This window comes from Ambystoma mexicanum, chromosome 11 (genome assembly GCF_040938575.1).
Source record: "Ambystoma mexicanum isolate Mex_15411 chromosome 11, UKY_AmexF1_1, whole genome shotgun sequence".
Lineage (NCBI taxonomy): Eukaryota > Metazoa > Chordata > Amphibia > Caudata > Ambystomatidae > Ambystoma > Ambystoma mexicanum.
The window spans coordinates 775,752,496-775,775,037 of record NC_090934.1 but is presented as its reverse complement, the minus strand read 5'-3'; the positions used below and the strand labels follow the sequence as shown (position 1 = coordinate 775,775,037).

At 44.3% G+C, this 22,542-nt stretch overlaps 1 protein-coding gene across 1 annotated transcript in view; it reads right to left on the bottom strand.

Moving 5' to 3' along the window:
- Window positions 1-7,966: 7,966 nt before the first annotated feature.
- LOC138503732 (forkhead box protein M1-like) overlaps window positions 7,967-22,542 on the bottom strand; it is a 512,443-nt gene continuing 497,867 nt past the window's right edge. The window contains exon 9 of the mRNA XM_069623691.1: window positions 7,967-12,111. Within this exon, the coding sequence (XP_069479792.1) occupies window positions 11,380-12,111 (732 nt within the window). The 3' untranslated portion in view covers window positions 7,967-11,379. The remainder of the gene's footprint in view (window positions 12,112-22,542) is intronic.

The following is a 22,542-nucleotide window of genomic DNA, read 5'->3' as shown; positions in this document are numbered from 1 at the left end:
TCAATCAGTGCCGGTTGCATTTCTTATGCCGGCCAGCAGCCTTTCCAACTGATCAAGCTAAAGTAGCTTTCGTGCTTTCGTACCTTAGTGGCAATGCGGCAGACTGGTCGATCCCTCTAGTAAATCAAGATGATCCGGTCCTCCATGATTTTCAAGCTTTTCAGCTCAGTATGGAAAAACTGTTTGCAAGATATTCACAGGGGCAGGCCTTGGACAATGAGCTTCTTTCGTTGCGACAAGGTAATCAAGACCTTTTGGCTTATATTGCGTCTTTCAACAGACTGATAGTGGAAACTCAATGGCCTGAGGACAAAAGGATTACGCTGTTTTATAGAGGTCTACGTGGAGAGCTCAAAGATGTGTTAGCCCAAGTAGTGAATCCCCCACAAGATTGTTCGGACTATATAGACTTAGTCGTTCAAATAGATCACAGACTGCAGAACAGGAAGGCCGATCGTTCCAAGTTTGATGCTCGAGTATTTTCCAAACCGCCAACTCCTTCCAAAGGAGTAGACTCCGGGGAACCCATGCAAATAGGGGGTCTGAAAGGTCCTCTAACACAAAAGGAGCGGGAGAGGAGAAAACAGTTGCAATTATGCCTCTATTGCGGAAACTCAGGGCACTTTCTTTGAGACTGTCCGGTGAAACCTGCCAAGAAGGCAGTAGGAGCTGCAGTTACCAAAGTTACAAATTCTGAGCAGGGAAACAACCTCGCCCGACAAGAATAGAGGTCCTCTTGCCGAGCGTGAAAACCAGTTCTGTGACCTCGCATTTCGTGATACCTATGGTCCTCATTAGCCCTGATAATCCGGATCGATTACATGCAATTGAAGCTTACGTCGACAGCGGTGCCATCGGCAATTATGTGGATCATGAAATGGTTTTGAGGATGAATCTAACTCTTTGTCCCAAGGCTGTAAAGGACGTCATTACTACGGTGGATGGTACGGAGATAGCCTCCGGGCCAGTAACGCATACCACTCAAGAGGTGACGCTAGTAAGTCAAGATGGACACCATGAGAAGATCGTGTTTGATGTGATCAAGGCCCCTCAGTTTCAGATTATTCTAGGAATACCTTGGTTAGAGAAACACAATCCTCTGATCAATTGGCAAGCAAGAACGGTCCAGTTTCCAGAATGTGTCTCTACTTGTCACCCTCCACCTGGTGTTGCACTGGCAGCAATTTCTTCAGAGACTCCCCAGTTACCTCCCGAATACCTAGAATACCAAGATGTTTTCTGGAAGGATCAGGCTAACTCTCTACCTCCTCATAGGTCTTATGACTGCCAGATAGACCTGATACCTGGATCTACTCCTCCTTGTAGTACAATTTATGCCCTCACCGAGCCTGAGAACCTTCACCTTCGACAATACCTGGATCAATACCTGGCAAATGGGTTTATTCGTCCTTCCAAGTCCCCTGCTTCTTCAGCTTTGTTCTTCGTTCCAAAAAAGGAAGGAGACCTTAGAACTTGTATAGATTATCGCTCCCTGAACCAGATCACCGTTAAGAATAGATATCCGTTACCTTTGATCCCTGAACTCCTGGACCAAGTCAGAAAAGCATGCATATATACAAAGCTGGATCTTAGAGGAGCTTACCACTTGGTACGAGTAAAAGAGGGCGATGAATGGAAGACGGCCTTCCGCACCAAGTATGGGCTATTTGAATATCAGAAGAGAACTGTGGGGTGGGAATGCACAGCTAATGTAAATCAGGATAATTGATGTGGAGTAGAAGCACACCAAAGGTGTTAGTTCACACTATTAAATAAAGAAATAATGTCAATGAATTTTATGGTGAAATTTCAGGTGCAGGCGGGCTAACGTCACAAGACCACTTGGGACAAAATATCTAAACAACCTAAACTACCTATTGCTAGGCAGTAAGCCCAAATGCACTCCTACCGAATCTTCGTTCGGGAGTTAAATGTTGACTCTTCGTTGATCAATTAATACTCTCATGTGGAAAGAGTGTTAATTGAGTCTTAACTTTAACAAATTACAAAATAGCAAATAAATAACATCAATAAAGGGTAAACCGGGCATGTAAGATCACTTATGTAACCAATTATACAGATCTGGTACTGACTAATACTTTTTGATACTTTTTAATAGACCTCTCCAGGTCTGTTTTTTCAAACAAATGAACAATGTACAAAAGAATTATTCAGACAATGGTGAAGCATCCAGGAATTCTTATTCCAATTAACAAACAGAGTATATCCTGGTTCATGAAGGTACATAAATGCAACAAAAGCAGAAAGCAAGTAGCTCAAAGCCTAGCATAATTATTTACATCCTGTAAATGTTCAAAGGGACATGTATACATTTCATTAACCAATTGTAAACCAGCGATATAAATTTGACAAACAGCAATAAGTTCACTCTTGGGGTTTTGTATTGTGAAGTAACTCCATTCAGAGAAGCCCCTAATAATAGGTGACATAGGTAACCAACGCATTTCGGATCGAATGATCCATCTTCAGGGTGGGGACTTCATTGTTCCTGTATGTAGTAGGGTAGTGGTTGCTAAATGCGTTCTAAAAGCCTTTCCTCAATCTGAGGCTGATAAAGTTCCAATTCAGACCCAGTCAACAGCTATAATGCGCCGGAGGCCGGGAAGTGACAGAATACGGCCGGGACACCCTGGTGTAGGAGTTTGATGTCGAAAGGAATCTATGAGATGTACAAAGAGTGGGCCTCCACAGTAGAGCATCTGTGATTAATACCAGGTGTTTTTTCCTTTTTCATCAGAGCCTCCTCTCAAACGACAGATCCCCAGGAAGCCTTCCTCAATGTCATTCCAGTTCACCTTCACTCTTAGTGATAAGGACTCTTGAAGGTATGCTGTTCGACCCTCCTTGCTTGTCCAACATCAGGCAGTCCCCTCTCATAACGCTAAGGGATCCCCGGAAAGAGAGCTATTTCAGATGTGACCTCCAGCCTCGCACCTGTTTGGGGGAATCGGAGCGGCTCTCTTTCCGGGGATCCCTTAGCGTTATGAGAGGGGACTGCCTGATGTTGGACAAGCAAGGAGGGTCGAACAGCATACCTTCAAGAGTCCTTATCACTAAGAGTGAAGGTGAACTGGAATGACATTGAGGAAGGCTTCCTGGGGATCTGTCGTTTGAGAGGAGGCTCTGATGAAAAAGGAAAAAACACCTGGTATTAATCACAGATGCTCTACTGTGGAGGCCCACTCTTTGTACATCTCATAGATTCCTTTCGACATCAAACTCCTACACCAGGGTGTCCCGGCCGTATTCTGTCACTTCCCGGCCTCCGGCGCATTATAGCTGTTGACTGGGTCTGAATTGGAACTTTATCAGCCTCAGATTGAGGAAAGGCTTTTAGAACGCATTTAGCAACCACTACCCTACTACATACAGGAACAATGAAGTCCCCACCCTGAAGATGGATCATTCGATCCGAAACGCGTTGGTTACCTATGTCACCTATTATTAGGGGCTTCTCTGAATGGAGTTACTTCACAATACAAAACCCCAAGAGTGAACTTATTGCTGTTTGTCAAATTTATATCGCTGGTTTACAATTGGTTAATGAAATGTATACATGTCCCTTTGAACATTTACAGGATGTAAATAATTATGCTAGGCTTTGAGCTACTTGCTTTCTGCTTTTGTTGCATTTATGTACCTTCATGAACCAGGATATACTCTGTTTGTTAATTGGAATAAGAATTCCTGGATGCTTCACCATTGTCTGAATAATTCTTTTGTACATTGTTCATTTGTTTGAAAAAACAGACCTGGAGAGGTCTATTAAAAAGTATCAAAAAGTATTAGTCAGTACCAGATCTGTATAATTGGTTACATAAGTGATCTTACATGCCCGGTTTACCCTTTATTGATGTTATTTATTTTCTATTTTGTAATTTGTTAAAGTTAAGACTCAATTAACACTCTTTCCACATGAGAGTATTAATTGATCAACGAAGAGTCAACATTTAACTCCCGAACGAAGATTCGGTAGGAGTGCATTTGGGCTTACTGCCTATTTGAATATCAGGTCATGCCCTTCGGACTTTGCAATGCCCCGGCCGCCTTTCAATATTTTATGAACGATGTCCTCAGAGAGCTCATAGATGTGTGCGTTGTTGTTTACATTGACGACATCCTCGTTTATTCTTCATCGGAATCTGAACATCAGAAACACGTGAAAATGGTCCACGAAAGATTGCGTCAACACAAACTTTTCGCTAAGTTGGAAAAATGTGTTTTCAACGTGACTGAAGTTGAATTCTTGGGATTCATATTATCACCTGGCGGAGTGCGTATGGATTCAAAGAAGGTCGATGCAGTTCTCAAATGGCCATCACCATTCTCCGTAAAAGGTGTGCAAAGCATGTTAGGCTTCGCTAACTTTTACCGCAGGTTTATCCCCGAATTCTCTCGAATAGTCCAGCCCATCACTGCCTTGTTAAAGAAAAACAAACGTTTTGAATGGTCTACCGAGGCGGAACAAGCTTTCCAGGATTTGAAGACTAAATTTATCTCTGCACCAATCTTAAAACACCCTCGCCCCTAACTCCCCTACATCGTGGAAACTGATGCTTCAAGCCTTGCCATGGGGGCAGTTCTATCACAAAAGGACCCGGTAACCAATCAGTTGCATCCCGTGGCATTTTGGTCCCGCAAATTCTCGCCTCCTGAAATCAATTACACGATTACTGACAAGGAACTTCTGGCTATCAAGTCTGCCTTTAAGGCTTGGCGGCATTATCTGCTGGGGGCCCGACACACCGTTACTGTGATTACGGATCACCGAAACCTGCAATATTTGAAAACCGCAAAAGCCCAATCCTCTAGACAACTCCGTTGGGCATTATTTTTTGCCGAGTTTGACTTCATAATTACCTATCGACCTGGTACAAAGAACGGTAAAGCTGATGCCCTTTCTCGGATGGGAGTGGAAGAACACTTGATCAACCCTAAACCTGTACCAATCATTCCCGAACAAAGAATTCTGGGTGTAATCGCCACAGAATCCATAGAGGAAGTTAAGGATAAAGCCAGGCAACTTGTAACTCCAGCAGACATACAGAATTGGCATCTGCAGGGAAAGGACTTTGCAGTAAAGGACAACTTATTGTATTTCCAAGAACGATTATACCTACCCAGCACATATTTACAGAAAACAGTAATCTCTTGTTATCACGATTCTTTAATGGAAGGACATCCCGGTATGGCCAAGACCTCAGAAAAGATAAAGCGCTACTTCTGGTGGCCGTCTTGGAAAAAAAGATATCAGAGACTTTATAATGTCCTGTGGAGTATGCGCCCAAAACAAGAGTCAAAAGGAAAGACCAGCAGGCCTCTTACGCCCTATTGACATCCCACCTCGCCCTTGGCATACGCTTTCTATGGACTTCATCACCGATCTACCTCCATGCTCCGGATACAATACGATTCTAGTAATCGTGGACTTATTCTCCAAGATGGCGCATTTCATTCCGCTCAAAGGCTTGCCAACAGCAGCAACTCTGGCCCGAGAATTTCTCGAAAACATCGTCCGACTGCACGGTTTTCCTTCGGTTTTAATTTCGGATCGAGGTAGTCAATTTATTTCTCATTTTTGGCGAAGTTGCTGTCGGTCGGCTCAAATTGATGTGAGACTATCGACCAGTCACCACCCTCAGACCGACGGACAAACCGAGAGGACCAATCAAACTCTGGAACAGTATTTACGCTGCATGCTGCAACAAACTGAAAAAACTTGGAAAGACATCCTTTGGATAGCCGAATATGCCTACAATAACTCTGTCCATTCGGGAACTGGGAAAACCCCGTTTTTTCTTTTGTACGGCAGTCACCCTCGAACCTCGGAGTTGGATCCCCTCCAAGATCTTGAAACACCAGCAGTAGACTACCTGCATTCTACAATCACCCAAGCCTTTAAGGAAGCTGTTTCTCACATTCAAAGGGCTAAAGAACAATACAAGAAAGGAGCAGATCAACATCGGAAGGAAGCCCCTCAATATCAAGTAGGGGATCAAGTCTGGTTATCCACCAAATATCTACCTCTAAAAGGGCCACGCACATTCAACCCAAGATACCTTGGTCCCTATTCCATCACTACCATAGTAAACCCAGTAGCGGTCAAGTTGGACTTGCCCCCGCACATGAACATACATCCGGTCTTCCACGTCTCTCTATTAAAACCCGTGCAACCTCAAACCCGACTAACTAAATCTCCAAAACCTATCCTAGTTGATGGAGAACTCGAGTTTGAAGTCAAAAGCATTCTGGACTCCAAGATCTCCAAATCTAAACTATTTTACCTAATTGACTGGAAAGGCTACGGCCCCCAAGAGAGATCCTGGGAACCTGCTGAATATGTCCACGCTCCTCGCCTAATCAAAAGATTTCATCGAACATTTCCTGACAAGCCAAAACCCCCGGAGAAGCCCGGTTTGGGAGGGGCCTTGAGGGGGGGGTACTGTCATGATCTCTGCTTCCAAAAGGTCAGGGTTTTCCCAACTCCCTTGGAAGCAGATCCATAACCCAGGTTCCGAGTGCCAACCAGTCCCAATTGGGACCTTTTGGACCCAGTCCTGGCGCCAGTGGCACCAGGCTCATAAATATGCCCAGTCCCAGCGCTGGAAGCGCCGGGCTCATAATGCTTGGGTGGACTTACCTGCAGCAGACCATGCTGCTTACTTGCCTGCCAGTTGAGCCTCTGATCCTCTTCTGTTTGGAACTACTTTTCCTGTTGGGTGGGGCAGGAGCCACTCCCTAGATTCAGAACACTGGAACTCTTCTGGAAAGCAGGAACTCTTTTCTTACCTAGGCGTGGCTGTGGAAGGAGACACCTAAGCACTACAGGAGGCTATTTAAACCACACCCGATGGATGAATCTTGCTTTGCATTATTCTGCATCCTCTGCAGCAGAACGCTCATCGTGTCTTCTGCATCTGATCCTGGGCCTAAGGAAAAAGGCTTACCATCCTGAATCTAGTTTTCAGTAACACCTATAAAGACAAGAAAGAACAGGTTAGCATTACGGTCTTCAGTGACAGCTCTTCACTTACCTGGTCCATCGGCTGTCACCAACGCCTCGCGCTGCATTCCGGCATCTGAAAGACAAAGGCTTACCTACTCTTCGTGCGCTCCGGAGGTCTTCACACTGCATTCCGGCATCTGAAAGACAAAAGCTTACCAACTCTTCGCACGCTCCGGAGGCCTTCGGCGCTGCATCCCGCATCTGAAAGACAAAACAAGGTGCGTTTAAAGACATTGGGGAACTTTAATACTCACGTGCCATTACTCCTTTCCACATCTAACCCAGTGGGTATTCCGGCACCCTGCAGCCGCTCCAAACTTGTACCTGCAAAATAAAAAGACAGTTAGAGCGCATCGTGAAGCAGGCAACAAGCGCTTACTTACGTGCTTCCAGGCGCTTCTATTCATCACACGGGCTCCATCTTCAACTCACTTCAGCCCGTCATCCGCCATCGCCGGAACCCTGCAAAACAAGAAACATCATTACTAAAGACTTTAAAGACATTAGAATTACTCGAAACTTACCGTTCGTGCAGTAAACGATGGACAGCAGTCCTCTGAAGTCAAGAGGCCTGCTCCCCTCATCCAGTGAAGAAACTGGTTACAGCACCCTGCCCCGAGGCAGATGGAGAGCACGGCGTTCACTTACCTAAGGTGAGAGCGTTAACCTTTGGGGTTCTACAGGAGAAGAGAAAGGGAAGAAGAGAGAGACATTCAATAACCCAGTTCCTTAATCCCATATTTTCTATCTGCAGACATCTTACCCTTCGAGTCAGACATACAGTGCACAGAGGTCCAGCCCAAAGAGCCAGCCGTGTGTTACACATCACCTTTGAAGATACGGTATACGCCCAGTCAAGACCGGCGCCTCTACGGGAATCAGGTGAGCGTTACAGATAGGCCTTCTCAACCTGCATTTTCCAGCTGATGTCATAACTCTCATACCTAAATAATCATAGGACTGAACCTGTTCAGTTGCACCCTCCTCTAAGGAGAGATAGGGGCTTCTGCTTCTTCTTGGGATTAACATTGAAGATCATAGCCTTGGTTTTTATAATATTCAAAGAAAGCCCATTCCTCTTCAAAAAAGTCACAAAAATCTCAATTGTTTATGCACGCCAGATGGTGTGAGGGAAAGGAGCACAGCATCGTCTGCAAACATCAATGCAGGAAACGTATTGCCTGCTAACGAAGGGGCATCAGTCTGGGCAACCAGAAGCATCCTCAGGACTACATTAATGAAAATTCAGAACGGCCTATGCGCCAACACACATCCCTGTCGCACTCTCTTCTGTATGTCAACACTATGAGAGGTGCTTCCCTCTGGGCTCCAGCAGACCACCACCGAGTTCTCAGTATAAAGGCTCTGGATTGCTAAAAGCAGAGCCACTGGGATGCCAAGCTCCTTCAGGACCTCCCACAAACGTGCCAGTGGGACCGTATCAAAGGCCATACGAAGATCCACAAACACAGCATAGACGTTAAACTTTCTCACAGATCAAACGCAACTGAAGGCTTTGGACTATCGTGCTCAACTGTCGATTGATTAGTGTGGCTGCTGCAGGCAACCAAGAGAGGGGGCAGATTACAAGGGGGGAGCCCAAATAGAATGTGCTGTGATTTTTACTGTGAGGTGCGCGGGGTGAGGATAACAAATTTAGGCCAACGATGGGGAGGCATGGTGGGGGTGCCAGAGCGTCTGGGATCGAACAAAGTATCTTGCATTTCTGAGGGCTTTCTTGACCACCTCGAGAGTATACACTGAGCTCATGTCTAAATTACCAGGTTCACATTGCATGGTTGAAAGGTGAAAAGAAAGGTCTATTCATCTAATGAACCAATTGTGTTGCTAGTGTGTGAACTGATCAAGGCCAAGGTCCATGTGGAAGAAGCTTGACACTCGCAACGTCAGCCAATCATCTGGTGGTCAATAAGGGACTGATTCTATACTTGGGGTCCCCACCAATGATGATGAGATGATACTGTATACTGTTTTAGTCACAAGTGACGTAGTGTCTTAAAATGCCTTGTTTGCTTTGAACTAACCAGTGCACTCCGTGGCAGTAGGGTTTAATGCTCCTGCTGACATGTGTTTTTCTTTTTGGGAGTAACACTTTTTTATCCTTGCAAAAGGTGTGCCAAACCTGTTTTCCCTAGAAGGTTGCATTTATTATGTGTCTGGTTGTCAGTAGGTCTGCCACACAACCTCCCTGCTGAAACATACCCTCTTGGGTACTCTTTGAGCTAGCTCTGTCACAAAGTAACAACACACTTTGTGCAGTGAAAGGCCTTCTAGTGTTATATCTAAGCATGGGTGTTTAATGACTTAATAGCCTCTGTAAAACAGTTTATGTTGTAATATCAACCTTCGTCCAGTTGATTTATAAGCAATATGTGTGTCCTCACATCTGGTACTTGCACTTGAGTCCTGTCTAAAACAAGCAATCACAAAGCCAACAGTGTTGGCTTGTGTATGCTTAATAGGCAGACATTTGTCAGACAATGACATCGTATGCCTAGGTACTTGGACCATTTTCCAGATGTCGCCATCTAATGGCCAGGTGGTACCTTTCTGGCAGCCCCTGGCAAAGGCCTATCCCAGGTGCACTCAAAAGCCCAAGTTGTTGGATTTGCTAATGCGTGTTGGTTTAACTTTGTTTCCCTAAGTGAACGTGAATATGCCCAGGTGTGCGTGCCCTGGTTGCTACACATGGGGAATCCAGCTATACATCACCAGGTTGGTCCAACAAGGCCTTTCCTGAACATGTCAAGGATAGGATGGCAAGTATGGACCAGCTTCAGATCTTCTTATGCATACTTACCAATGGGGTTTTGCCCTAAATAGAATGCATATTTTATGTGTGGAAACCTGGAGTGCCTGTGCAGAACTTTTCATGATTTGGACTTGATAACATCATACAGTTTGAGTAGCTCACAATTACCTTTCTGAGGACATATTACCCTATGATTCGAACATGAATGGTCTGAGAATTTTAAGAGTTTCTGAATTTTTGTGAAATTACACATTTTTTAATCTCTGTCAATCACGTAATGACTTTTTATAGTTGCCTTCCATACTCTGATGTATTTTTCTGTGTCCTATCTGGTGATGTGGAGCTTTTTACCAATAAATGGACTTTCTTTTTAAACATGATTAACCTAGTCAAAAATGAATAAAGTAAAAAAAACAGATTATCATCTATGAAGGCCACAGAGTCCTGGAAATGGTTAGACACTAATAACGTTTGCACTCCTAAAGAGACATATAAACCACCTCCTCCAACTTGTCACAGATGAGCTGTTGGAGAAGCTGGCCAAGGACAGTGAACTCTTCTAATCTCCATTAATTTCTTGGTCCACTTTGAATGCTGTGAAAGAAACGATCCTAATTGGACTCCATTAAACCAACTCTAGCATTTTGTATCATCCATATTACCTATTCACATAGTTCCTAGATACATTGATGTCAAAGTTAACAGTTGACTACCACAACAAATAATCTATTTCATCATCCTCCTTAACACCCAAAGGCTTCAAAATGGTTTCTGCATGCTATCCATAATTAACAATGACTGTTGAAGTAAATGTACCTAGACAAGATCAGATTTGCAGTGTGAATCTTACCAATTCCCTAAATAGGTAAATATTTTATTTATTTGTTTTACAACGTGCCCAATACCATACACCCGACTTCGGTTTATAAGCACAGATCAGGGATTCGAACCACCGTTGCTCTGCGTGGTCTTGCTTTCAAGACCAGCGCCTTGCCCCTGTGCTATCCTCCGTTCACGAGTAGTCAAATAAATGTACAGTGCCTTACATGTTTGAGAATCCAACAGAAGACACATTATTTTAACTCTTTTGGGATGAAAGGATTATCATGACATTTAAGATAAATGCAACAAAGGAGAGCTAATGGACAACGCATCTGTCTTGGAAGCAAGACATTGCAGTGCAACACAGGTTCAAATCCGGATCCTGTGCTTAGAAACCACTTGTTGGTATTAAGCATTATAAATGAACAATTATAACAATTATTATTATAACAATTATATTTACATGCATAGCTACATTTCGCTGAACATTGGATGCAATGTTTAAATGCAAAAGTACAGCGGAACTAGAATATTAATATAAGCATGTATACTGTGCTTTACCACAGAAGCCCTCATAACTGAGCATTTGTCATATTCTATCAAATGACAAAAATCAAAGTACTGCTTTTAACGGTTTATTTACAATTTGTAGATTTTTGATATTTTCAATGCCCATTAAAGACATTATATTAATATTTTGTAGAAAAACATAAGGCAAAAGTGTGTAAATAAATAAGTTTGTTTGACATACACCTCCTTAATTTCTGTTGTAGATATATGACCAACTCAAGTTGGCCATATCTATTCCATCGCCTAGGTTTGGTATGCTGAAGTCTGAAAACAATTTGGAAAAGCTCTCATTATGCTGGTCAACCCCAGGAGTATCTGTAAAGGAGTCACTTTGTATTGGAGTGCAACCTAGAAATTCAGCAAGATCATGATCACTATCCTCGGACTGAAATGCCATAGGAGGATTGTCTGGGAACCCCAGGCTAACATACCCTAAGCTTTCATCATTTGGAGACTTGAGAAAACTACAATCAAACACATGATTGTCTTCTACTTTTGGAGGAGTTAGTGCAGGCAGCAAAGAAAGCAGCATCGAAGTTGGTGAAAGCACACTGGTCTCATTTTTGCATGGTGTGGATGTTGACACACCTTGCAGGACGGTCATCTTGGTGGGAGTTTTAACAGGCGAGCCAGCAACATCTTCACCAATTGACTGAATCTGTTTGCCTGAATGCACAGGACTCATTTGATTCAAATCTGCTTCCAATGCAGAATCTTCAATATGCATCTGTGGGTGTAATTTATGCTTTGTAGTTCTACTGGGAGGACACCGGTTGCCTCTGTAACCCTTCCAGCGTTTAGCAACAATCCTCTGTTGCTCGGTTGTGTTCCATATTGTAGATTTTTCAACAGAGGTTTCTCGGACTGGATACATATCATCTCCATGGGAAACATTGTCACTCCGTAGCAGGAATTGAATCTTCAAGAAAAATAAGACATTTAAAATTAAAAATACATTTTTAGGTTAACATTTGCAACTCAGCACCGTGATTGCATACTCCCTCTCCCATGTCTATAACAACCGCACATCAATGTACCTGACAAGTGATGGGCACAGTCGGTGGCCAATCAGACTGTATGCAATGTATTCTACATCTAATAGACTGACCACATGCATGCAAATGGTTCTACTATTGTGTCGGATCTAAACCGCAAATTAGAGACAGCAAGACCTGCTTTGCAAAACGGTTGCCAAGTAGAACAGCACTGAACAAATACAAAGGTAACACCAAAGCACAGCAAGATATACAGTAAGAGGACAACGTGCAAATGAGACATTTTACTATAGCAAAATGCAGAGCTACAAGTAAATGAAACATTGTGAGAAAGAAAGGAGGAGGCAGGAAAGGAGCGGCAAGAACATTTGCTTTTAAGAAAACAAATCATACATAATTTTACATATACTAGTTTGAACACACAATTTATGAGACACTGCGAGTTTGCTCAACAATGATAAAAATGTGCAAAAAAGTATTTGGAAGAAATTAAAGGTTGCATGTCTAAATACCATCTGTTCAAGCTCGCATATCAAAAATGCTTCCTTTGTTAGGCCGATTTGGTGCAGCCTTCAACATGCAGATTAGTGGCTATTTCTTTTTTTTTTATCCCATCACCCCCTTCTCCCCACTGAGCCATACACCCCAACCCACATCCCCACTCGCATTTGCAGGATTTACCTTTAATCTGGGGGTTTCAACCCCCGAACCCCTATTATACACAAAAACACACACACACTTACAGACACTTAACTTTCCCTCCATGCCGGCCACAGGGGAGCTCCGAGGTCGAGCCGACAGCCACTGCTTACACTTGTGTGCGGCGTAGGGCGGGGCTAGACCTCAGAGCTCCCCAGCCTTCTGTTTATAGTCTTCTGTGCCTGTGATCTTCAGATCACGAGCAATAGGCTGTGAACGGAAATAAAATCCAGACCTGACCGATCAAATATAAAATCATTTTAATGTTCATGTTTTTAGTACTTTTCAACACATTTTCTTCAACTTTCAGAATGAAGCTAGTAACAGCAATAGGAGAACAGACAATCAACTTCTTTTGATGAAAAGGATATGTGAACATGTTTTTTCTTGGTGTGCTGTGGTTTCACATACATAATACTGCATATGGTAATTTGATCATCGCATTTTACAAATGCCCTATCATATCATTTTGATTGTGGGGACTATATATCATTCTGTGAAAAAACTTTAGTGAAGATGATCAAATTTATCACCACAAAACCCATGAAATTTAGAGGGTGTGGGAAGGGGCTTCCATCTCAACTCCCAGTCCCCCGCCCCCAGAGATGTTCTCAATGATGTAATTTTTTATCTCATTATCAATCCCTGCTGTGATGTTACTTATGTGTTCATGGGCCGAGTAACTGTGGCGGGGGGCTCGGTGTTAAGATGGTTGTCACTTTTGACACACGCTCAGTATCATGGGTTGTGTTGCGATAAATCTGATAATCGTCTTATCATTGTATAGGCTAAAGTTTTTTTTACTGAATTTCAAGGGTTTTGTTAGGCTATATCTTCTCCAGGGCCCACTCGCCATGGCATTCGGCCATTGCAACTGTCCATGTTGCCATGATTATTTAAAAAGATTTCACCCCCTGCCTAGTAACTAAGCAGCTACGCCCAGTCACCACAGCCCTTGTCTTTGGACACTGACAGATACCCCAATTGTTAAAAAAAGACCATTGCCATAGAGTTAATATGAACCATTGTACATAGACTTTTCTCAAAATGTGTAGTTTTTCCCATAGGCGCAATGGAAAAAAAATGTTGCTCACGCCTACAGCCCAAACGGCTGAATGGACTTTACCCAAATTTGAACCAGGAGCGGCAGCCTGGTCCCTAAAGCGTGTTTTGTAAATTTGGAGTACAGTAGTTTTTTTTATTTAATATGTGATGTCATCAGTGGCATTTGTGATGTCATCTTTCATGTACTGGGTTTTTGTCTTAGTGCACGGTGGTGACATGAGTTATGGTTGCTTAGCTTAACATAACTGGCGAATTTCTGGGAGTTTTCAGTTTTAATTGTAACCATAACGTCCCTTTAACAAACTTTTTTAATTGAATTTCATACGTTTTTATTAGTGCAACTTAACCATAACGTCCATATAACAATGTTTTTATTGAAAAAAAATATATATATATATAAACTGAACAAACTTTAGTTATAGTGTAGATAAGTTCAGCAGATTTAACGCAAGAAAACCCTTGAAATTCAATGGATGTGGGATGTCATGATCAGCTTAACTCGGCGCGTTCCCGTTGATATCCCCCATAATGCCATGTCATTGTGACTCCCTTCTCTTATAATATGTATTTGCTCATGGGCTTTGCAACGGGAATGCGTTCAGTTAAGCTAGTCAGGACTTCCCATATCTAATGAATCTCAAGGGTTTTGTTGCATTAAATCTGCTCAACTTAACTACACTTTAACTAATGTTTTGTCAGTGAATTTTATTGTTATACCATATTCTTTGTACAGGCCACTAGCCATGGCCAGTTGCGACAGCCATGTCCACTGTACATGTGCCCCAAAATGTTTCTTTTGGGCCCACTATACATGTCTTTTGGGGCAACTAGCCAGGGTCTTCAGCCCCTGCCAGTGCGCATGGACATTGGGTGTGTCCACTGTACATTTTAAAACACTATCGGGCCACTAGCCATCTCCTACCATCATTTGTTTCGGTATTAAACCAATTTTTGAAAACTTTTTTTTTTTTAACCGTGGGTATCTTGGTAATGCACTACAAATACCTGTGGTTACCTGTAGGTGCCCGCTGCCTGCAGTTATCCATAAAAATAAAATTCTCCCCTGCCCTCCAAGGCACTCGCCAAGTGCCCCCCTCACTTTGACATGCTGCCCCCACCCCCCCCCCCAACTCATTTTTCCTCTCCCTAGCCCTCTCCCATTGCCCCCCAACCCTCATGGTTTCGTGTAGTGCATTTAAATCCCTGATCAGGTTTTTTATAACCTTTTTTTTCTGGTGCCCCCACGCAGATATAGAGAAGCACTTTCTACGGGAGCATCCTTTTCACACTAGCCTTCACAAGCCAAAGGGCCAAAACATGACGTGACTAATTGGCCGTCTAGGAGCACAATGCTGAAGATGTGACTAACAGCCTAAATAATGTTCTAGATGCAATTGTCCAGCAGGTGACTGTCGGTTTCCTGTGACAGGCTTGGGGTTTGGTGGGTATAGTGAGCAGCACACTTAGTGGCGATGGACACGCATTTGACTATGTCTAATAAATACCGACCTTCAATAGGTTTGCACATGATATGACCAACACTACCCCATTCCTTCATGCCTCTCTGAGGTTTCTTTGGGGCCCTCTAGGCATGACCTTGGGCCATGGCCACTGTACATATTGCACCAATATGTTTAATTTGCGCCCACTAGCCATGGCCTTGGGCACAGAGATCCATTACCCTCTGCCTAGGAAACGTAATCACTGCAGGTGTAACATTACTTATTTTTGTTCACTCTCTCCCCATTCCAGTAGGATTACCCTGATATTCCCCTGAAATGGCATTGAAATACACATACGGTGGCATTGAACTACCCCTGCCTCTGGGATTTCCCCGGTATTCCCCCGATAATGCTCAAAAAGCCCAAACTCTTTCCTGTCCTCATAGGCACTCACCAAGTGCCCCCCTGATCCTTCCATGGTCCCTCAACTCCCCTGCATTGCCTTTTTCCTCCCTGGCTCTCTCCTGGCCATTATCCCCTATCACTGTGTGGTTAGTGCAGCACATTTATGTTCTCCAAGGTGGACTTGTTTGAAATGCAAGTGCTGAATTTCAGGGGTTTGTTGCATTAAATTTGATCACCTGAACTCTCTCTGAACAAATGTTTTTTTTACTGAATTTCAAGGATTTTGATATACCTTAGTTGTCTCAGGGTCCACTAGCCATGGCCACTGCACATGTTCTACAAATAGTTTTCTTTTGGGCCCACTGGCCACGGCAGAACATGTTGCATAGTTTGAGGTTTTACTAGCTATGACCTTCGGTCGTGGCCTCTGTGGCCAGTGTGTGTGTTGCACCAATATCTTTCTTTTGGGCCCACTGGCCATGTCACACCATTAGCTGGTCACCAAACACCTACTGCAAGGTGATGTTGGCACTACAAAAGTTAAACCTTTTTTTCTAACTCCTTATTCTTGCGATCATTTCACAGTAATAATTTCCAATAACAGAAATTCCTGCGGTAGAGTAGCGATTTGCTGATTCCTGCGATAACGGTAACAATTGTTCAGAATTAAAAAGTATTCCACGTCCTCACAGGCACTCAGCATGTGACTCCCCTTCTTTTTTCCAGGTCCCCTCACTCCACTCACTTGCTTTTTCCCTCCCTAACCCCCTCCCATTAACCACTATCACTCATCGCTTTGTGTGATGCACATTTTCTTCTGAGCGCGTATTGTAGCGTTGCCGCTTTCATCTCGTGAGATTCCTGCAAACATCCCCAAAAATGTTCTACCTGACTGGCTTTCCAACCCACAACATCACATGGTGGCTTCTTTCCCACACCCAACCTCTAGCCTGATGTGATTGCTATGCATATTTATATAGCGCCTACGGCCAGACCACCGAAGCGTTGTGGTTCAAAACAATCAAGTATTCCCATAGGAGTAACTGCATAAAAATAAGGTGGGTTTTCATTTCCGAAAAGCATCTCAGCCTCTCTGCTGCAAAGCACCAAGGATGATAAATGTAAAGGTTTTAAGGAACAGGGGGAAACCCCCATGTCTCTGTTAAATATTTTAGCAACTACTGGATGGATATACACTACAAAACAGCCAAGGAAATTAAGTCAATGATTTGTGCCCAAATCGTTTCTTATTTGGTCAAAATCTGGCAGGTGTTTTTTGTGCTATGCTTGTTCAAAAACTGCAATCTTTCTATATGGGAAAATGAATGAGAGTAGGCTGAAAACAGTGTTTTTATGTGTTCTTAATAAATGATGCATTAAAAAAAAAAGCTCGATTTATCTTCAGGAGACATACATAAACAACAGAGAAAGAAAATCTCATCATACAATGATTTAACCCCAGCCACCAAACAAACATGACCCAACCATTGAGCCCAACCTTTTACCCTTTTGCAACCACCTCCTGACTCCCATGTTTTATGTTGAAACATAACTGAACACAACCTGTCCACCAACCTGGCGACAATATGGTGACAAGTCCGCCACAGCTCTACGTCCTCAACCCCCCATGAACATCCAGCACCGCCCAACCCCAACAACCCCAGACAACACCCACCCTCTTACAGCATAGAAAGGTTCCTCAACAGATTGGGCTTAAAATGCATAAGTTATCTGTCCTTCACTTAATCCTAAAAGAGCATCCACACTTTCAAAAATGACTGAAAACATCCGTTTGCCAAAGCCCATATCTTTTCCATAGCCACACTACCCCACATTTTAACCCATCCTAGTGCTTCTATTGGACCCTCCTTGGATTTCCAGCCGTGAGCAAGAACCATTCTCGTAGCCATCAAGAGATGAGTAAGCAGTACTGCTGTAGCCCCACTTGCTGTGTAGGTATCCTCAGCCACCACTCCAAGCACCACAACCATCAGATCCATCAGAAGCGTAACCGCTGTAATCTCCAGAATGTGGCCATGTGGCCCAGAATGTATAAATATGTGCCTGTGGGCAGGACCACCTATGACCTAAATCCCAGTATCTCTGCATTGCCTCTAACACAGTAGAGACACGACGCCAGTGATCCTATGAATGCGCAGAGATGTTAAAAACCATATAAAACAGATCTTTTAAGATGATTCTTTAATGGTGGTACATCTAGAGAATATGTGCACACTTGCCCATATCTGTCCCGGTTCCACATCACAGATAGACACCGCCAATTCCTTTTCCCATCTCTCCATATAGGGCAACCTCTCCTCTATAGCGACGGCGTCCAGCAATTTATATATGCCTGAGAGCCCTTTAGACCCCTCCCGCCCCCCTTCCGGCATCGAGAATTCCAAACCACCCGGTTCTCATGTGCCTGACACTTCTATTAATTATCCAATGTCTCACTTGTGTATACCAAAAATGCTCCTGTCCCCGGATATCAAATTGGGATTTGGATTGTTCAAAAGAGAGAGGCACCCTATCCTTATAAAAGTCCCTGAGCCTGATAGGCGTTCCCCTTTTCCAACCTTGCCAGAACCTTCCAGCTCTCCCGGGCCCAAACTCTGATTTAAAGCTGTTCGTGGGTAGCAGGCCCAGCCCCACCGCCAATCCCTTCATCCGTAGTGCTCTATTCCAGTACCACAGGGAGCATTTGGTCAAGTCCAGCAGTATCCCCCCGCCTATCTTGCCTTCTCACCTAAAAACGGAAGCATCGTCAACGGGAAATTGTTTCCCCTAGCTCCACCTCACACCATCCCTTCCTGAGAGTGTTCAGTGACCATTCCAATTTTGGTGCGAGTTGGGCCGCTATCAAGTATCTTTGGAATTCGGGGATATCCAAGCTACCCATCCATGGGGAACGGGTAAGCACCCTCCGTGCTACCCTAGGCCTTCTCCTATTCCAAATGAAGACAAAGATTTCTTTCTGCAATTTCTGAGTCATCACAGCTGGGATTCCGATTGAGAGGGCCCAGAAAGCACACAGCAGTCTATGGAGTAAGGTCCTTTTAACAGCAGCAGTTTGAGGTGACCAAGGCAAGTCCTGCATATCCCATCGTTTGAGTTCCTCCATTAATTATATTATAGGGATATTATTGTTATACAGACCATTATAGTCAGATGTCAGCTGAAGCCCCAAATACTCCACACTCCCCCGTGCCCATATCAAGGGATACCTATTGCTCCACTTCCCCACCTCTTCCGGGTTCTCCAAGACGTTGAGAGCTTTTGACTTGACATAATTTATCCCAAATCCGGAGGCCCCCTGAAAACTCTAAGATATCCATGGCTCCAGGGAGCGAATGGGTCATGTTGTGAAGAAGCAACAGAACAGTGGGACTCATTACGACCCTGGCGCTAAGGGATTACCGGTACCGGTAAGGGTACCGGTAAAGGAACCTTGGTGCTATTTACGGTACCGCAATTTACGGTTCCGTAATTACTGCCTTCCCCATTCCTATTATGCCCTATGGGGCAAAAATGGGAATGGGGAAGGGCCATTGTGAAATGGGGAAGTACCGCCCCGCCAACCTTGGAATGGGATGGTACTTCCCCATTTCACCATGGCGTACTTGTTACAATACCGGCAGCAACCATGGTGCTAATAGCACCATGGTTTAGCGCCGGTGTTGTAATGAGGGCCAGTGTCTGTATATAAAGTGATTTTATGTGCTATCCCTCTGCTTTGGGTTGCTTCCACCCGTGGGTCTTGTCTAATCATATTTCCGAGCGGTTCCATAGCCACTGCAAAGGGTAAGGGAGAGAGAGGGCAGCCCTGCTGCGTGCCTCTCTTAATATTGATCTGTTCCCATCAATTCACATACAAGGAATTTTAAACTTTGCCAGGGCCACGGAAGTGAATTTAGGGCCAAACACAAACTCCTCCTGCACATGCCTCAAATAGCTCCAATCCATACAGTCAAATGCTTGCCTCGTGTCTAAAGCTGCAATCGCCATAGAATGTCCCGTTCGCGTTGCCCAACTGATAAGGCTCACTGCCCTTTGAATGTTATCATGCGTGTTCCGCCCCTCTAAGATAACTGATTTTTATGAATGATTTTAAGGAGAACTGGTATCAGACAGGTTTCTATTATTTTCACATAAATCTTGGCGTCCCCATTAAGGAGAAAGATAGGGCAGTAATTGCATAGTCTGTTGAGTCCTCCGGTTTAAGTAGTAAAGTCGTGATGTAGACCCCCATATCCTGTGAAATCACTCCTTGAGCCTGAACGACATTAAAAATCTTAGCTAGGGGCTGTACCAGCCAGGGCTAAAAAGTCTTCGAAAAACCATTCCCAACTCCATCCGGCCCCATCACTTTATTATAGAGGAGAGTATCAATAGCCTGCTCCACCTTTTCCTGACTAATAGGGGCCTCCAATGCTTCTCTGTCCTCTGCCGATACCTTGGACAAATAAGCCTTCCGTAGGAAGTCTAACTGCTGCGCCTCTTCAATCATCTCACCTCCAACAACTTCCTATAGTAGGATTCAATCTTCTCCATTTTCCCACTTTCAGATCATATCATCCCGTCCCCGTCAATTCTGTTATAAAGTTTCTCCGACTACGCTTGCGCAATTTGGCAGTCAAGAACCTATTTGCTGTATTTCCTTTCGCATAAAAGGACTGTCCAGTCTGCAATAATATTTGGGATGAGCGGTCTGCCATATGTGCCTCCAGAAGGCTGTGCGCCTTAGTCATTTGCCTCAATGCCTGCATAGACATTTTGCTCCTATACGTGCGCTCAGTCTCTGCCAATGCCTTCTCTAGATCAAGCCTAATGTAATCCCGGGCCGGTAAGAATGCCGTCTGACTAACCCCTTCCCCCCCGAAAAACTGCTTTGCCAGCGTCCCATATGACCCTACAGTCTGTGATCCCATCCTCGTTTTCCAGGAACTATCTTCTAATCACCCCCTCTATGTGTGCTCTAATAGCTAGTTTCCAGAGAACCAATGAGTTCAATCGCCATTGTACCCGCCTTTTCACCACCAACCCTTCCGCCAGAATACAAAGTACTATTGATGCATGATCAGACAAGTAATGTAGCCCGATCTCCACCTCAAAAATGTCAGGAACCAAAGTGGCCGGAACCATGATCATGTCAATCTGGGAATACCCTCCGTGTACTGTAAAGAAATTAGTGTATTCCCTCTCCTCCTGTCTAAAAAACATCCATGTCTCAATCAGTCCCAATTCCCTCATTAAGGGTGCAAGTTCTTACTGATTCCTGCAGTCATTGCCTGTGGGCGGAAGTGTTTTATTAACCACCAGGGATGCAGTTAAAATCCCCTCCATTCACCACCTTCTGCTCACAGAGCCCACTCAACCTCAACAAGAGTGCCCTAGTGTAGTGGTCCTGGTGCTCTTTGGGGGTGTAAGCGGCCACCATAGTATACATTTTCTCACCCAAGCATCCCTTAATGACCAAACATCTCCCCTTCGGGTCCTTGTACACTGAATGCTTAGAGAACAAGACCCCTTTTGCTATTCTTGTGAACACAGTATGTGAAGAATTGCTGCAGAAAAGCACTTCCGCATCCTATGCTCATCCACCGGTAGCATACGCATTTCCTGCAGAAATACCAATGAAGCCTTCATCTCACTCAACCTCTGAACTATGGAACACCTTTTGTGGGGGGGCACTGAGACCCCCCCCTAATGTCCACGGAGATATGACCCGGCTCACCTGCCATCATCCAAAATCTCCTTGTGTCCCTAAGAGGAACAGCCTACTATGAACTGTGAATCCCTGTCCTCCATGTACCACCTCCATGTGTCACCAACACCCCTTATCCACACAACCACCACTCCCCCACCCCCTTCCCTTCCCCAATGTCAAATATCTGCAAACTCCTCCACCCGTCTCCCATCCCCACACAACTCCCTGCCTCGCAGGGAAACTAAAGCCCCCAACAGTTTCCACCATATGAATCCAAAGAAACTCCCATCTCCCGCCCTCTCAACCAAAATGGTAATTGACCAGAAGATCAGTTTCTGGATCCCATTCCGGTTTACCCCTCCAGTGCCCGCACATCACACCTCAAACATCAGCTTATTCCCACCACCTTCAACACTCTGTGCCCTCTCCCATCCCCCTTGGTAATTCCCCTCTCCAGACAACCTGTACCATACCTTGGAGAAATCTCCCGCACCCCAGTAATCCCAGCGGCATACTCCCCCAGGGAGACCAAAAACCCCACATTATCCAGGTTCAGCATCCGGCAGTCAAGTGATCTTCGGGACCTGTTCACCTCTTCTGCTTCCCCTGGGGTACAGTCCCCCGACGCCAACCATGCTTGTTAGGGACCCATTTCGACCTGAGGTCCCTTGTTCTTAGAATGGGCACTTGGGGTTGAGGGGAATGAGCCTTGACAACCTTTGGTTTATAAAATGTCATCCAAATCCATCCAGAAAGTCAACGGGTGACTAGCCTCGGTCATCCCCTCTGCTGCAAAGTACCAAGACCGATATTAATGTTTTAAGACGCAGGGGTCACCCTGATCTCTCTCGAATATTTTAACTACTGGATGGATTTACCCCAAACCAGTCAAGGAAATTGGGTCAATGCTTAGTGTCCAAATTGTTTCTTATTTGGTCCAAATCTCTCCAGTGTTTTTTGCGCTACGGATGTTCAAAGACTGCACTTTTTCTCTATGGGAAAATGAATGCAAGTAGGATGAAAAGAGCATTTTT